The sequence below is a fragment of the Protopterus annectens genome, chromosome 15.part0 (assembly GCF_019279795.1).
Source record: "Protopterus annectens isolate FY-2018-M chromosome 15.part0, PAN1.0, whole genome shotgun sequence".
Classification (NCBI taxonomy): Eukaryota; Metazoa; Chordata; order Ceratodontiformes; family Protopteridae; genus Protopterus; species Protopterus annectens.
The window spans coordinates 569957085-569974452 of record NC_056749.1 but is presented as its reverse complement, the minus strand read 5'-3'; the positions used below and the strand labels follow the sequence as shown (position 1 = coordinate 569974452).

General features: G+C 39.3%; 1 protein-coding gene across 1 annotated transcript in view; it reads left to right on the top strand.

Annotated features, from left to right (window-relative positions):
- The window catches only part of LOC122789858 (formin-2-like), a gene marked incomplete at its 5' end in the record, with an annotated part of 2118086 nt that overhangs the window by 566339 nt on the left and 1534379 nt on the right, over window positions 1–17368 (top strand). Inside the window, 1 exon segment of the mRNA XM_044057292.1 lies at window positions 13652–13796. Within this exon segment, the coding sequence (XP_043913227.1) occupies window positions 13652–13796 (145 nt within the window).

The following is a 17368-nucleotide window of genomic DNA, read 5'->3' as shown; positions in this document are numbered from 1 at the left end:
TGGATGGGTTGAAGTTTTGAAATGGTTTTATAGCTTCCAGATGCTATAACACATCTTAGCAAAGCTGTGTGTGTGTGTGTGTGTGTGTGTGTGTGTGTGTGTGTATTAAGACATATAGTTGGTAGATTCTGGTTCAGTTTCTAGTAAATGGGGTAGTGTGGGAACCAGAGTCAGATGACCAGATAAATGTGATGTCATTCTGTAATACAGCACTGAAATTATGTTTTAATACTAGATGAGACAGAAGTCTCAGGGCAGTCTGTTTTTGAAACCTGACAAAGAAGGACCACTCACCCACTTCATCTTGCCTTGCTGTAGTAAGTAACCAGGGAATAGTAATTCTTTAGATCGGTCAGGAAAATATAGTGAGATTAGTTCATAGGTATGTACTAGGCTAATTGCCTTGGAGACTTTGCAAGCCTGGCCCATAGAAGTGCCCTGGCATCGTGCCGTCCGACATTAGTTCCCAGTGCCTCTGTCAAGTAGAGCCACTGGAGTGATCCCCTGGGTGAACTTTCGATTACCCATCCACTCATCAAGATTTCTCTTGAATTTGGGACAATGAGGTGCTCTGATTGACATGTATAGGAAGTCTATTCCAGAGTATGGATAGTCTCTGGGTGAGAAACCTGTCCCTCCAGCATGTTCTGTTGATTGTGGTAATGAAGTTGAGGTGTCTGGAACATGTGGTGTTGGAGGGATTGGGATTTCTTTAGATGTAGCATTTCTAACAGAGCTGGGTAAAACATGGCTTTGTAAGTCAAGCAGAGATTGCCTCTAAGTAGGTGGTGTGAGACAGATAATAGTTGGAGTTATTTGAGTCTGATCATGTAGGACATGTGTTTTATGCCTAGAATCCTTTTCGTGAGGTACTTCTGTGCCTTCTGCAGCTGTCTAGTGAGGTACATGCCAAATGGGGCATTATACTCAATGATGGGTCTAATGCAAAACCCTTGGTAATGAGATGTGCCACATAGAAGGACTTTCTGACCACAATGCCAATGTGGCGGTCAAAATAGAGGTTGCTATCAACTTGCATCCCCAGATCTCTTATAATGCCTTCAGTGTTCAGTTGGCTCCCAACGATGTGATAAATAGTGGGAACTGAGTTTTTACCAAAGGGGATGATGACACATATTTTGGCATTAAGCTTAAAGCCATGGTTTTGACACCAGTCATTGGTCTCAGTGAGGCCTTTCTGTAGGATGTCTGCATCACTTGGGGAGTTAATAATGGGTCCCAGCTTGCAGTTGTCTGCGAACTTGGTCAGAGTTCATTTATGTTGGCCTGGACTTCTGAAAAGTAGATGCTGAACAGGAGAGGACCCAGGATAGATACTTGTGGAACTCCACTCATGACTGGTCAGCATTCTGACTTGAAGTCTACTACTTTCACAATTGTGTTCTATCTGTGAGCCAATTTGCAACCCACCAAGTGATATAGGGGTTGATGCCTAGTTTGTTGAGTTTATCAACAATTCCTGAGTGAGGAATGGTATCAAAGGCCTTGGCTAGATTGAGGTAAGCTGTATGCACTGCTTTACCTTCATCCACAGCCCTGATGACTGACTCAGAGAAGTCAACCAGGTTGAGCAGGTATGATCTCCCTTTCACAAAGCCAAATTGCCTGGGGTCTAGAGTTTGGGGATTTCCTATGTCTTTGTTAATCAGGTCTGTGATGATGCACTCCATAGCTTTGCTTATCAGACTTGTAAGGCTAATGGGGCAATAATACCCAGGGTCTGTAGTTGTTCCCCCTTTATGGAGAGGGATGACACTAGCAGTGCACCATTCAGTAGGGACAAAGCCTGAGGTGAGGCTATGACTGAACAGGGCACACAGATGTGGTGCCAGTTCGCTGTGTAGTTCATGTAGAACACAGCCAGGGATATCAGTTCTCATGGAAGCTGTACTCTTGGCCTTGGACAATTCAGCTTTAACCTGTGCTGCAGTAATGTTGGGTGCCTGGCATTCTTCCGGTATTGTGATTGGTCCTTGGGGGGGGGGGGGGTAAAGTTGGTACTGAATCTGTCCGCCAGTATTTTGGCAATATCTGTTGGCTCAGTATAGGAGTTACCATTGTGCAGTAACTCAGAGCAAATCTGGTTATTGCCATGGACGTTCTTAATATAACTATAGAAGGCTTTGTGATTGTTTTTAGTGTCTGCCGCAATTCTGCCTTCATAGCTGGCTTTAGAGGATTTGATGAGGGATCTCAACTTTTGTTGAGGCTAATAAGAGAGTTTTTCCAGTCTTGGTACTACACCTTTTTCTGTAGTACTTTCTTCCTTCTGTTGTAGAGTTTATTAATGGCAGGGGACCACCAGATTGTCTTCCTTTTTTTGGAGGAAGACCGTCTTGGTTCTGTTGGGTATGGCTAGTTCCATGCATTTATGTGCAGGTTCGTACAGTGCATTATATGTACATTATATGGTATGATATGGCAGTCGTGCAGCTATTTTCCATTGGCATAGGTGCCATGAAGTTAGCCACCTCTGTTTTTAGAAGCCCAAAGTCAGCTTTGGAGAAGTTTTTCAAAGTGGTTACCTTTGCGGGGGGTGTGGGTGAGATGTGGATTTCCATAGTAATTAGTTTATGGTCAGATCTGACCAGGGAGGGATTGACTACTGGTGTAGAGCAATGGTCACCCATGTAAGTAATAACCAGGTCAAGAATGTTGCTTCCTCTATTGGGGGCCAGAATGAGCTGGTCCAGGGCATTGGAATTGATGAATTCCAGGAAGCATTGGGCCAATGTATTGGTGCTTGAATAGTTCTCCCAGTTGATGGAGGGGTAGTTTGTCTCCTAGTATGAGAGTGTTGAGTTGGACCTTGATAGATTCCAGGGTGCTTAGGAATGTGCAGTGAGAGTCTAGGGCCATGTTTTTCTGTAACTGTGTGAAGCTATCCAGCTGTTATTTTTAATATTTCCTGTTTATTGTAAATATATATTTAGTATTTTCATTTTCTTTTATTACTTATTATTAAATATATTTAAACCTTTCATTGTGGCTGATCTTTTGGTGGAGTATATTTTAATCTTTGAGAGTACTTATATGTATTTGGTGACACTGTGGCCGCTCCTGAAAGCCTTGCTGCACTGGTCAAACACTACCATTTGTATTTGTAGTATTAATTTTACTCAGTATAATTGGGTATCCTTGTAAGAGCCTTAGATGGCTGGCTTTGGAGGGTTCTAGTGGCAGAGGATCTATCTTATAGTCTGAGCATAAGTAAGTCTATGCCAGCCTTTCCCAGGTGTGTGTGTGTGTGTGTGTCAACTACTTGGAGCAGGTGCACAGAGCGCACTGACTTCACAGAGAGGATGGTGGAAGACTTTGCTTGGAACACTCTGCTGAGGACTTAACTCTACAGTTGTGTCAGTGGGGAGTCTTATTGGGGGTCTGGAGATAGAGAAACCCAGCCCCAGGATGAGTGTGTTCCCTGTGTGCACTTAAGGGAAACTGTGCTTGGTGCAGAGAGCTGAATCTGAAAATACTGTATCTATTTTTTTTCCGAGTGAATGTCCCTCACCAATGTTAGTGTAAGGATTGAGGTTCCTTGATTACTGGCCCAGAAAAGGGGCATCACACTGAATATTTGCAATGTAAGTAAATGCTTTAGAAACTGAATTGTGCAGTTCACCTGGAAACACCTGTCTGTGACGCTTTGTAAACTGCTGAGAAAAGGTTCAGATCAAAACATAATAGTCTTGAACATAAGTATTATGTTTTTCTTATATAATTTTTTTTACCATCTTGGCCACATGTTGGTCAAAGGCCAGATTACTGTCTTTATATGTTCCCAGATCCCTGACTATCAGGTCAACTCTTACGGATGTCTTTATCATTGCTAGTTTTTTATGATCCTTGGGATTTTAAAGGAAAAACATTAAACATCTTTTCATCATTTTCTCCCACCTATTAATTGTTGTCAAAAAATGCTTTTAGGTTGTACAGTTTTTTTTAATGATCCTGTCCACAATGTGTTGCAGCCGAGCAACTTTGATTACAAATTTAAACAGCATTCTAGGATTGCTCTGCAGTATAGACTTTTAAATGCAACTCATGACATGGGTTTTGAATAACCCTAAAAAAGGTGGTAACTACATATAGAAATGCTGTTGGGGCTTTGACATGATGGGTAAGTTAGAAGCATTAGGGTCATTTTCTATGTAACTGCATCACACACAGCATTAACCTAACAGAATTTGTTAGGTCTAGCAGTTTAGCACAGAAAAAGTTAAGATTCTGAATTGCTAGTGATATTCATCCTGCAGTCCAGGGTTTCATCCCCCTTAGCCTCCATTTGCCTATTCTTTGAATCTGAGCATGTCACTTAATAGGACAATGCTTTCAGGTTGCCACTGAAAAAAAAGTCTTGTGTTTCAGGGGCTTAGCCACTTAGCAAATGAATAAAAAATACTCCAATATATATCCCTACTGCATACTTCTAGTATGTAATTTAATATTTTTACACTAATGCATGTACCTTATAAAGGTGTAACAAATATGTGTGTGTGAGGCCTATTAGTACAATACATCTCCTAGTAAGTAGGCTTACATTGACAGTAGAGGAATGAACCTCATTCATTTTTAATAACTTGGCAGCAGTCCATAAAACCCAAGAAATCATGCCTATGCAATCTTACATGAGACTATTCATGTACAGTTGGTATTCGTTACACAGGTGTGTGAGTGATATACTGCGAACTGTGCAGACTGTCTGTATTAATTTGAAAACAGCTTTATTGAAGAATGCGTTTTAACAGTCTGGATGGGGAGGAGTGATTGAAAAAGGGAGGCATTGCTTTAACTATTATTTCTTCCAGTTGTTTTTACGTTTTGTTTCCTTAGCTAGTGCCAGTATTGATTCAGATCTTAGTTTATGGTCTTGTGGTCTACCAGTGACTGGCTTTACCCACGGTCTTTTATTTCATGACAATTATGATTAATTTCCAAATCAGGCACATGTCTGTTTTGAAAGTGAAGCGTGTAGTGAAAAATAATTGTAAAACAAATGTCAGAATGCCTATTTACAGCAGTTGCCCGATGCTTTTGCCACCTGCTTGCTTTTGTTTCATTTTGCTGAATGACTTATGCATTTTTATACTGTTTTATGCCTTTAGCTGGATTCTTTACTTAACTGCTGGCGAATTACACTTTATCATGCTGTTTTTAAACAGTGCACATCATTGTTCGTGACTCTTAAGATATACAAAGATTCTGTGTCAGATAATTACTCACGGAAAATTATTAAAGTCTCAGAACTCTCATTTTTTCCAGATCCCTGGTACATAATCAGGATGATGCGGTCTTAGTTTGTGACACGATCATCTCTGTCCACGTCTTAGTTTATATGACTTATTTTTATAAATACATTATGTTCAGCCTCTCCCTTTGAACATGTGCTGCCATTACTTGCTCTGTTTCAGTTTGTTAACTCACATTTGAAAAATGAAAATCTCATAAAGCATTACATCAGATATGGAATGATTCAGATGCTGACAAATATTAACATTACAAAAGAGAAGAAAACACATGTAGAAGAAAATCCAAAACAAAGTATGCAAAACACATGTGTAGATTGGCCTGCTCACAAAAATTGAGAAAGCCGCCACTCTTGTCATTTTTGCATGTAGGCTCTCCATTTACATAATTCATTGCTCTGCTTTGGCAAGTCTTGTTAACTTGCTCTCAGTTGAAACAGTTCCCTTTTCACTTTGCCTATCACTGCATGAGAAGAATGTGATGTAAAATGTGTAATGTCCCTCGAGTTAAGTGCTGTGACTAGCACAGACAATCTGCCTTTGTAGTGCGATCTTGGGATTTGTGACCATAGTATGGCATACATAAAAAAGAATTAAATGTGGGGTGAGAGGTGTGCAATAAAATACTATTCTGTTTTTCAGTCAGGTGTAAAACTTAGTGATAGCATCCTTTCCAAAGCTGACACGTGATTTTGAAGCTTTCTTTGCAGAGTGCTGTTTAGCAAGGATGCAGAAATCCAGAACTGTTTATGGGTATGGTTTGGATTTGTGTGATTAAATTATGACAATGATTTTGTAAAAGGTTTGCCATTTCTTTTATTTGTATATGGATAACCGTAACAATAAATGTTTGCCATACCATGCCTAATATAATATCCTTTGGGCAAAGTATTGTCACAAGCATATCTGGCAAATATGTATTTTATCCTGTGTTAGATTACCTAAGGTTAGGAGTGATGATAGCTGTAATTTGTTTTTATATTAGCTATGTGCAGAGGTGCCATGTTTACGTTATAGAAGCCTTTAACTGCTAGACTTATTTTCCATGTGCTTTTTCCTGCTGCACCTGCAAACCTCAAGCACCCCCCTCACTATATCAACTATGCCTATTTGTTTTCCTGCTGTGGGTGTTGCCCAGATCCTAGCAATGAATGGATTAGTTGTTTGACTTAAACTGGTCCACATTACTGCAGAAATCAGTGCCCTCTCCAATGTGGCTGCATGCTACCTTGTATTTGCAGTGAATGCTTTTGCCGAAATGACTTGTTGCTGAATGCCCACCACTAACAGCCTCTTTCCGCTCTGAGGTGCTGTGGCACTGGACAGCTGTGCACAGACACTTCCCTTCGAGGATGGGCATGCCCTGCCATCTCTTTCAAAAACCTGAGTCACTAATTGATCTCTGGTCACTTGATCTATAGTCAATGCTTTATCCCTTTATTTCACCAGAGCTGGCCGAACAAGAAGTTTAAAATATTAAGATTGCATTTGTTAAGGTGCTGAAGGGTAAGAAAATATTTACAAAGTGGTTTATCTTATCTGCAGAACGTGATTCATAGCTTGTGTTTCTGGTGAGAGAATACAGCCATTACTTTGTGAAAAAGCGTCATTCTTTGTACTAGTAGCATAACTCTTACTAGAAAGTATCAGAATGCAAAAATAAAGCATTCCGAAGCCTAAAATCTCCACTCCTGGCTGTAAATTGAATTCACCATTGCAACCTCTTATCCTATGCTTTTTCAGAAGTAAATCATTGGACATGCTTTAATAGCCATCTCAACAGTCCATCTTTTATTCCATTACTAAATAGCATTATCTTTATTTTTTGTTGTTGTTAACCTGGATGTTCTTGCTGGGACAAGCTCATTTGCAATGGAAGTTTGTTGATGAAAGCTTCAAACAGTGTATAATCAATATATTATGAAATGCCAGTCATAATGTATTGGGTAGAAAATAATTATAAATGCATACAAGCAAAAATCAAAACCAGTAATAACAGAGACTTAGGCTTAACGAGTAAAGGAAAAGGTAAAAGATGGAAAAGACATGAAAAATAAAGAAGATAAAGCAGTAGATGGAAGCTCAAAGACAACAGACTGAATTATACAAGACAGCCCCCAGTGTATTCGCTAAATAGATGTCAGTAGTGGCAGTGCAGTGCTCCAGGGCTTTTTCCTACCTGGAGAACTCCTAGCAGCCCCAACTGTGGACAATCTGATTGCCTCCTGGTATTCATTTCTCAGGCTTTTTCATTCCTTTGGAATACTTTTGAACAGTGCAAAGTCCCACTTGTTGGCTCCCAGTTGATCCCCTTTATAGATTGCACTGGATCCCTACATCATACAAGGTTGAGTTCATCAGGTCCACAGTTCTTCAGCTAACACAAAGCAACTGGATCCCTACAGCTATCTGTCTTTTGGCACTAGGACTCAGACATTCTCAGTGTTTATGGTTCTTTGGGTTTTTGCCACTAGATTTTCAAGGTTCCATGGGATTAGAGTGTCGATCCATTAAAAGGTCCTGTGAAAACATTTAAGAAGTGCAAGGAACATATTCCATGGTAGACTGTTGAGTCCAGCCTGTCTGTGGGCTTACCATTTTAAGCCCCACTTTCCCTGGTAACTGTCAGCAGAAATGTCTCTGTTCTTGGGTGAGTGGAAGGGGGTGGGGCATTATCTGAAGCAGATGGTCAATGATACATGGCCTTCCCATGAGAGCAGGTTGCATATTAGCCTTGGGAAATGAGGGCCACCCTTGTCTCCTTGCAGGCATTTCAGGGCTTCCTCTCCACTGATGACATTCTCATGCACATCACCAATATGGCAGTGATTTGATGTATAAACAAGCATTTGGGAGAGATCTCATTCCTACACACTTTTCTGAGAAGCCATGTGAGTACAGGAATAAGTACATACCTCTCAGGTGTACCTCATTATAAGGAATGTACCTCAGTTAGGGACATAAGTTCATATTCCTTGAAGTTCCACATTGAAAGCGTTTGTCACACATTCTGCGTTAGGAATTTTTTAACTGATAACCATGGTAAATAGAAATTAATCCTATTAGTTCATCTTTTTTTTATAAGTAAAATCAGCATATTTTAACCATCATATGACCTTCCTAGTTGAAGTTGTTAGTAAGCCGTTTGTAAGTGTTCCACATTTTTCCCGTTTGTCCCTCATTTTGGTGATGGGAGTCCGAGAGCTATGAATAAGCCTTCACTTCCAGTTGCCTTTTTGTTGCATCTTACAACCTATAGCATGTGTGTTGTCTGCTGATGCCCATGCATGTTAAGTCAATTGCACAGATACTTCTCTGTCACTGGAAGAAAGCTTGATAAGACTTATTTTTCTTCTTCTTCTTCTTTTTTGACCATCTTCAAACGTACCAACTTTTTTTTTTCATTATTCCTCTCTCTGGAAAAGTTCAACCTTGCTGACTATTTTTACGATATCTTCTGACCTTGAAAGAAAACAGGTAGGTGACTAGATGGAGTATCTGGTTCATGTGAGCAGGATTGCTGAAAATGAGAGACTGTGAGATTGTAGTTGACATTGACCGTGATTTACAAAATGTAAAGGGGTATTGTACTAGTGACACTTGGCATAAAATAACTAAAATACTGAAGTAAAAATGAGTTCTGAGGAGAAATAATACTTCCAGAGAGTGGAAAAAGTTGACTTTAACAATTTTGGACTAGTACTGCCCAAGAAACTCCAGTAAAGGTATACCGAAGTAAGTTGTGAGGCCTACTTGCAAGCTGTAAGAACTAAACAGTTGGATTAGGGGAATGTAAAGGATGGAAACATGTACCTGAACATCCCTGACTATGCCTACTGTGTGAAATCTTTGTAGATGCAATAAGGGAATGATAAAGGTGATGGGGGGGACTGGTATTATCAAAGGGTTTCTGGATTGTACATTGTGCAATAGAAATGTGGAGAACAACTAACAAAAATAGAATTAATAGCTGAAGATGGTGAAGCAGCTGGTGAAGAGAGACTGTATGTGTGTCAGAATAATATGACTATAATGGCTGTGTTGTTCATGTATGCATATATGGTAAATTGCTTTAAGAAACAGTAAAATAAAAATAATTAAATGTTTGAAGTATTTAAATGAAATACTAAATACTGTTTATTGTGCCAAATGGATACTAAACTGTTAAAGCTACACTTCTACCAGAACTACAAAATGAGCCAAAGACTAATCCGAGCATTGACTTTTATAGGCCATGTCTAACAAGTTCTTCTGATAACAGTAGTTAAACTAATGTAAGATGAGTTGTGTTTTTGACAAAGAATAGAACAAACATGACTTTTATTCAGTGCAGAGGAAATTATAACTGTAATAATTGCAGTGCAAATTGAGAAGCACACTGTTGCCAGATATTTTTTAAAGCTCTTGCATGGGTGACTCTGCTGTGGTCTCTCTTGGTTCCTCAAGTCATTCATCCATTTCTCCTGGTCCCCCTGGTGTAGTACCTAAAGCCACCATGGAATGGATGATATCTACTACATCTATGGCTGTAGGGATGCCCTTGGTGGTATCAGGGGAAGGAGCAAGTGAAGGTTCTTCCCTTAGCTGGGAAAGGAATCTGAAATCTGGGCTAAGTACGCCTTCTAAGAGCTGGTCTTTTTCCAGGAAGTTTCCCCTGAAAGTAAAGATAGTGATAACATCTTGCCTTCTCTTATTTCTTTTTATACTGACAGGGAGGATTTGTTAAGGGGCTCATTTCTTCCTTTTCCTTGCCGACTACTACTTCAGACAAGAAAAGAGTAACCTATTTTTCTGAAGGGGATTGTCTGTCAGAAGAGTGGGGGAGGGGGGCAGTTGCACTTAAGAGATTTCTTTTCAGTCTGATCATTCTGAATCTGCTGAAAGTAGTCTTTAGATTCATGACATGAGGATTGTCTTTTTCAGAGATTTTATCAAAGATGAAAGAAGTTTCTCAGGGGGAACAGGATGATTTTCCTCTTGCATAGAAAATGTATTATAACATGTTAGCCATGCTTAAGTCTCCACTGTTCCCCCTGTTTTGCCTACTTTTGGAAATGTTTTTCTCTGTGATTCTAGTTTACCTGACAGTCAACCTTCTGCTGTCAGGAAATCTGACAGGTTATACAGGGTACCTCAGGCTCATAAGTATTTCTCCTGTAATCATAGAACTGATCTAGCAGTGATTTCCATATCCAAAACTGCTTCAGTTAAACAAATTGCTGATGCTATCTATCCACATTCTTTCTGACAAGGATGGGAAAGCTTTTGACAACTTGGAAAATAAAGTGTTTTCTTTTCCTACATGAACTTTCAGAAATTTAAACTGTCACGTGCATGTGTTAAAGCTTTTTCATTTATCTTTTGAGAACATTCAAAAATTAATGATTTTTCTTCCATCTCTTGAGGTAAAATAGTCTCAGAATGCCTTTTTAATATATGATTCTTATGTTACTAAGCGTGTTTAAAGTGTGCATCTGATGCTGGTGTTTGGGTCAGTCATGAGAAGATTTGCTTGGCTTCATTCTCAAAACCTACCTGAAGATGTTCAGGATATACTTTTAAACTCTCCTTTAGGCAACAAAATATTGTATGGCCATTATGTGTGATGAAAGGAGAAAGTTGATTCAATGAGTTACTCAAGGTTTTCAAGCCTTCTTTTTCAAGATAAATAAAAAATTTTCTTTCCTTCTCAGTTCCCTTTTTCAACAAACACTTCAAGCAGCAATGTGCATTCATGCCCAGCAGTGTGCATTCATGCCCAGCAATGTGCATTCATGCCCAGCAGTGTGCATTCATGCCCAGCAGTGTGAATTCATGCCCAGCAGTGTGAATTCATGCCCAGCAGTGTGAATTCATGCCCAGCAGTGTGCATTCATACCCAGCAATGTGCATTTATACCCAGCAATGTGCATTTATACCCAGCAGTGTGCATTCATGCCCAGCAGTGTGCATTCATGCCCAGCAGTGTGCATTCATGCCCAGCAGTGTGCATTCATACCCAGCAATGCGCATTCATACCCAGCAATGCGCATTCATACCCAGCAGTGTGCATTCATGCCCAGCAGTGTGCATTCATGCAAGCTTTAAAAAGCAATGGCAAGAAGGATTCAAAAAGAAAGGGAAGGCCTTAAAGAATTAAGGACAGTGTTCTCCCAGTCAGCATGATTGTCTGCTTTGTACAAGCTCCTGTCTCTTCCAACCTAGATACTGTTGTCAGTGAGTCTTCATTTTCCCTTATGGCACAAGATTGTTTCAGACAAATGGGTTTTAGAGATATTTCAGGAGGGGTGCACTTGGCAGTGGAAATTCCTTCCTACTTGCCCAGTAAGACAAGTCTTTCTGTTCCCTCCAGTTTTGAATCATATGCTTTTTCAAAGAGAATAAAAACAGTGTCTGCCTGCTAGATATTTTTGTGATACCAAAGAGAAAAGGAAATTGGAGGCCAGTGCTAACTTTTTTTCCTTTCTGAATCTTTTTGTTAAGTCTTAAAGTTTAAAATGTTGTCCCTTCAGTCCTGTTTGTTTCTGCTTTTGTTATAAGCTTCCATGGTAAAGCTAGACATGAAGGATGCCTACCATCACATTCCCACTGGCAAGCAGTTTAGGCATTTGCAGTTTTCTGTATTTGCCTCACATTTGTTTTCCTTCTTACCATTTGAACTTTCCACTGCACCAAGGGTATTTAGTCTTATTCCAGACTTGAAGGCATTCAACTCTTTACATATTTAGATGATTGTCTTATCTTTGCAAACTCTTTTTCCACTTCTCAAGAGTCTTTAGCAACTGTTCAGAAACTTCTACTTATTCTAGGTTTTCAAATCAGCTTGGAGAAATGTTCTCTTATCCATTCTCATGGAATTGTTTTCCTGAGATGTCTAATTCTGCCCAGGGAAGAGCCTTTCTTCCTCCAGAGAAAGTAGAGATACTCCTGCTGCTGAATTGGGTATTTTCAACTCAAGGCAGATATCTGGAAGGGAATTTCTCAGGATTTTTGACGTACATGACATCTATGATTCTCATGTTTCCCCTGACCAGACATCACGTGAGAAAAATCCTGCGGTACCTCAGGGCAGTGTGGATTCCACATATGCACCCTTTATCTTTTCAAATCCTTGTTTTGTGGGGTTGTAAGGAAGAGAGGAGTGATTTAATAAGTAGACCAGCTCTCTAATAATCCAGGTCTCTCATTCTCCCTTCTGACTTTTCTCCAGTCTTCCCTACAACAGACAGAAGCTCATAAATGTCAGAGAGATGATGCAGGGATAAACACTTTGAAAGCCTAAAATCATGTCTGGTCCCCAGGACTTTTGCATGTTTATACAGACAACACCACAGTGATGTGCATAAACAAACATGGAGGTACCAGATCTTACCATCTTTGCAGACTTGCAATGATAGGCTTGGGAGATGGCAGGTAAGCTCAGTTTGAATCTTCAGGCTTCATGCATGCTCTCAGAACAAAACTTGATTTAGACAAGGTAAGCAGGAGCAGGACCAGGACAGACCCTCACAAATGATAATATCACCTTTGGGTTTTCTACAAATTTATCAAACTGTGAGGAACACCTCAGGTTAGAATATCTTTTGTTATATGTTTGCTTACATAAATGTACTTTATAAAGGTGTACACACAGGCGTATTTGGCTAAAGGTGTGTCAGGGATATGCCATCATTTAAGCTACTCATTGTTTCTCCTTCCCCTACCTACACATATACAGCTCCTTGTCTGCTTGCTCTGGGTTCATATTTTCATAGGTTAGTAGTAGGCTGACTGCCCATATGGGCCATTTTAAGCCTAGCCAGTTACCCCATGTGAGAATCAAACCGTGCACCTTGTGTCTGTAAAGTAAACACCTTAATAATTATGCCAACCTCCCACATCTAACTACTTAAACCTAGGTCAGCTGGGCACTGTTAGGGCTCCATCCTTGAGTAACATGGAGCGAGCATAAGAAACATGGTGTAATTAGGGGAACATTGTTAGATGGAATATACTAGAATGGTAGTGCTTACATAGTCAGGAACTGTTTTGTGTGTCTCACAGGAAAGCTTTGAATTGTAAAACACTTCCTCTCAGTTTCTGTAAGATGTCTTGATTAGAGAAAGCTGTCTAAATACCCATAGATGTGCTCTCTAGGGCAGGTACAATGATGAAAGTACAGAAACCCTGGCACATTGTCAGTATGGGGAATTACCATGATGTGATTGTATCTGAAATCCTAAAACAAGATATCTTGATTTTGATTTATGTAGCCAGCAGTGATGAATTAATCATTTGTATTTAACATAGGCTGTATTCACACTGCATGTTGCCAGCCTAGTTTTATCTTAATTTCAGAGAGGTACTTTAGCTGTGCTTCAAAAAGCTATATTTTTTCATTTCAGAGAACCAGCCTCTTCGGTAGTATGGGAAAAGGTTGAAGAACCTGCTGTTGATTTTATTGAATTTGAAGATTTATTCTGCAAAACCGCAGTAAAAGAGAAAAAGAAACCAATATCAGACACCATTACAAAGACTAAAGCAAAACAAGTGAGTCTTTTATTTTCTTAGGAATACTTGTGCTGTTGGAGATTCAACAACAATTAACTTTTAAACAGTCAAGTTTTGTCCATTTCTGATGTGAGTAATAACTGGAGGGGCCGAACTTTAAATGATTTTCTCTGTATACTATAATGTATTGTGTCTGAAGAAGCTGTGGGTTATGCCCACTTGTTCCATGAAATAAACTCCTTGTCCCCTCGATTGCTTCTAAAGTCACCACCATAATCCTGTATGGTGTAGTACCTACTTGAAAATGTACTAACTTTGCAGTATTTTGCAAAACACAGAAACAAAAATGTTGATAACTTGCTCATCCAAGTGAAAAGTGGTCTAATATCTTCTACTAAACCACACTATATTTGAAATGTGGATTAACATTTTTTACTTAAATGCCTTTTTTGATGTGTGTACATGTTACAAAGGGTTACAAAGGGATTATAGTTTGTGTCATAGCAATTATTTTTTCCAGAGCTTCAGGCTGGTCTAACAAATGATGCATGGTGAACCTTAATGTTTGTTTATTTTCTAAGTATAATCATAATTAGAATGACATTGTTAATGGTATAACCCTGCTGTTGTATACATTTTAACATTTTTTCAGCTTTGTGGTCTTCTAATTTCAGGTTTTCTGAAAAAAAATTCCATTGTAATCTGTTGAATTTTTTGAAAATTTAGTCCATTTCAGGAATTCTGTTTTGTACCTGACTATGAGTACAGCGTTCCTTTATATCGCCAGAAGCATTACCATGACTAGTTTCGGTAACTCACGTCTTTGTTCAGTCCAAAATAATTCTTAAATGTTTTTGATTTTTGTGTGCTCTTTAGTGCTTAACAGTTTCGTCAGACTTTGATATATATGTCTTCAAGAAAAAAAAAACATGGCAACATTATTATCAGATAACTAGAATATATCAGTCTTTTAAAGATTCCAGCATAACTAAATAGAATCCGGATAACATTAAGGCATTGCTGCTCAATACTAGGAGCCTTAAAAACACCCTCAGTCTACATGCACTCCTTGCCCTGGAAAACACTGATATTTGCATTATCACGGAGGTTCAAGACAATTGAAAGCACTCCAGTGCAGGGTTTCGATACCCATCACCCATTCAGGCCCACCGCATTAGACAAAAGCACTGAAGGCAATGGTGTCTCCCTATTCTTAAAAAAATATATATTTTTCTCGAAACTCGTTAGACAAGATAATGACTTAGACCTTCTTCATGTACAGTTTGCTATTAACAAAACCCTTTTTCAAATCATAGATAACTGTAGCCCCCCCCCCATGTCAGCCCGTACTTCCTAACTAATATGAAGGTTAAGTGTATTAAGCCAAGTAACATTCTCCTAAAAGACTTCAACTACCCCTAAAAAACTGAGTCTTATACATTCTTAAACATATATGCCCAAAGATTTCTGGACTTCGTTAATACAAACTCCTTGTACCTCAGTGGGGGGCTATAAATCCCAGATGTGGTCTTTACCAATATGGGGCAGCTTTGCTCCCTATCAATAGCAACTCCCTCCTCAAATCAGATCACAAGTCAAACAGATTGATCAGAAGACTGAATCCTCAATCATCTTCCAATATTTTGGTATGCAGAGATTATGTGAGGGCTAATCTACTGAAACTGAGTGATGACCTATCTAAATTCAAAGCACCTTCCATCTTGATGACCACACTGCTTATGCAGAATCATTCCCTGCTAAAGTCTATGTGTATGTAAGTAGCTTCATAGATGTCCCCCTCAGAAATAAATAAAACAGTAAATGCAAAAATAAACTCCTATGGTGGAACCCACATATTAACAAGCTCTATAAGTAAAGGGAAAAAAACACATTGCATGCAAAAATAAATCTATCAAGTTGCCAAAATGATGTTGCTGAATTAAGCAAGGAACTCTAGACCTTCATTAAATCAACCAAAGTCATATATGAGGAGAAAATAGCCAACAAGGTGAAGGATAACCACAAAGCATTCTTTAATCATGTTCGCAATCTCAGGAAACAATATTCAGCAGCGTGCAGAGTTAGTAGTAAACAGTATCATATACTTGGACCCAGAGGATATGGCCAATCTACTAGCAGACACATTTAGCTCAATCGTCAAGGCCTTCTTCCTTCCAGTATCCCCAGGTAACATATCCATGTCCACACCCCTCTTAAATCTGCAAAGAACAAGTTCTCAAGGCACTAGCTAAGGCCATGAACAGTAAGTCATGGTGACCAGGTGACTTACCAGGCTTGTCTTCTGATTAGCCTGAACATGACTTGTTTGCCCCCTTATAGAAGCTATTCAATATCATCCTGAAAACAAGCTTCATGCCATAAGAATGGAGGACAGCAACAGTCATTTTCTTGCACAAAGGTGGGGCTTCAATGGACCTGGTTAATTATAGACTCGTAAATGTGACCAGTCTCACCTGTAAGACTACTGAAGGGATCGCTATGGAATTAATAAGCAAGTGTATAGGTAACCTACAGACTGTCAATCCAACACAGTTCAGATTCATCAAGGGCAGATCATACCTGCGTAACCTGGGCTGATTTCTTCAAAAACATTTCAGAAGTAACAGGCAAAGGCAAAACAAATGCATACCACATATCTCAATTTTGAAAAGGCATTTGACACATTCCCATACTCTGGTGTCATAGATAAACTCTTCCAGCTAAATGTCAATCTGTATGTAACTCACTGGATACAGAATGGCTCAAAAATACAACCCAGGCATTTAGGGTATGCAGTTGCGCCTTCTCCAAAAGATCCAAAACTAATGGTGTACTGTAGGATACAGTCCTTGGGCTGCTTCTCTTTGGTGTTTACTTCTCAGAAGTCAAAGTTAATGTTAAGGGTTTGTGGCTGACCAAATTTATAGATGACTGGAAACTTGGTGCCATCATAAATTTGCCAGAGGGACACCAAGATTCTCTAATTGGGTCTATTTTGAACAAATAGCTGGTGTCAAAACCGTGGAGTAAATCTAAAAGCCAAGTAGTGTATAACTGCATCTTTCAGCAAGCATGACTTCCCTTGTAACTAATATATTGACAGCATACCCCTGAAAATTGATTTGTAGTTAAAGATCTGGGAAACTATGATGAATATGAACTGTTCTTTGATCACCACGTATCCATTGTTGTAAGGAAGTCCTTTTTTTAATCCCACAGCTTATATATCTAATGGTATTGTGTCCAGGTCAAGGGATGTATTCATTCCACTGTACTCTGAACCTATTGAGGCGATCATAGAGTATAATTCACCTTTTGCTATGTACCTGTCCAAACACTTGCCACAACTGGAATGAAAACAATGCTTTCTCATCAAAAAAAAAAGGGGGGGGGGTCTAAATCATAAAAAACTAATAAGACTATCTCAAAGGCTTGCACTCTTCTCAGTATCATATAGGTCACTGAGAGGTGACCTCTGCCTCACATATAAAGCTTCAACTGACCTTATTCTGTCAGATGTGTTACATATTTGCAAGTCCAATGGTATCATAAACACCCATTCAAGAGATCTCAATTTCTTTTCTGTGATAAATATAAAGTGTCTGAGGAAT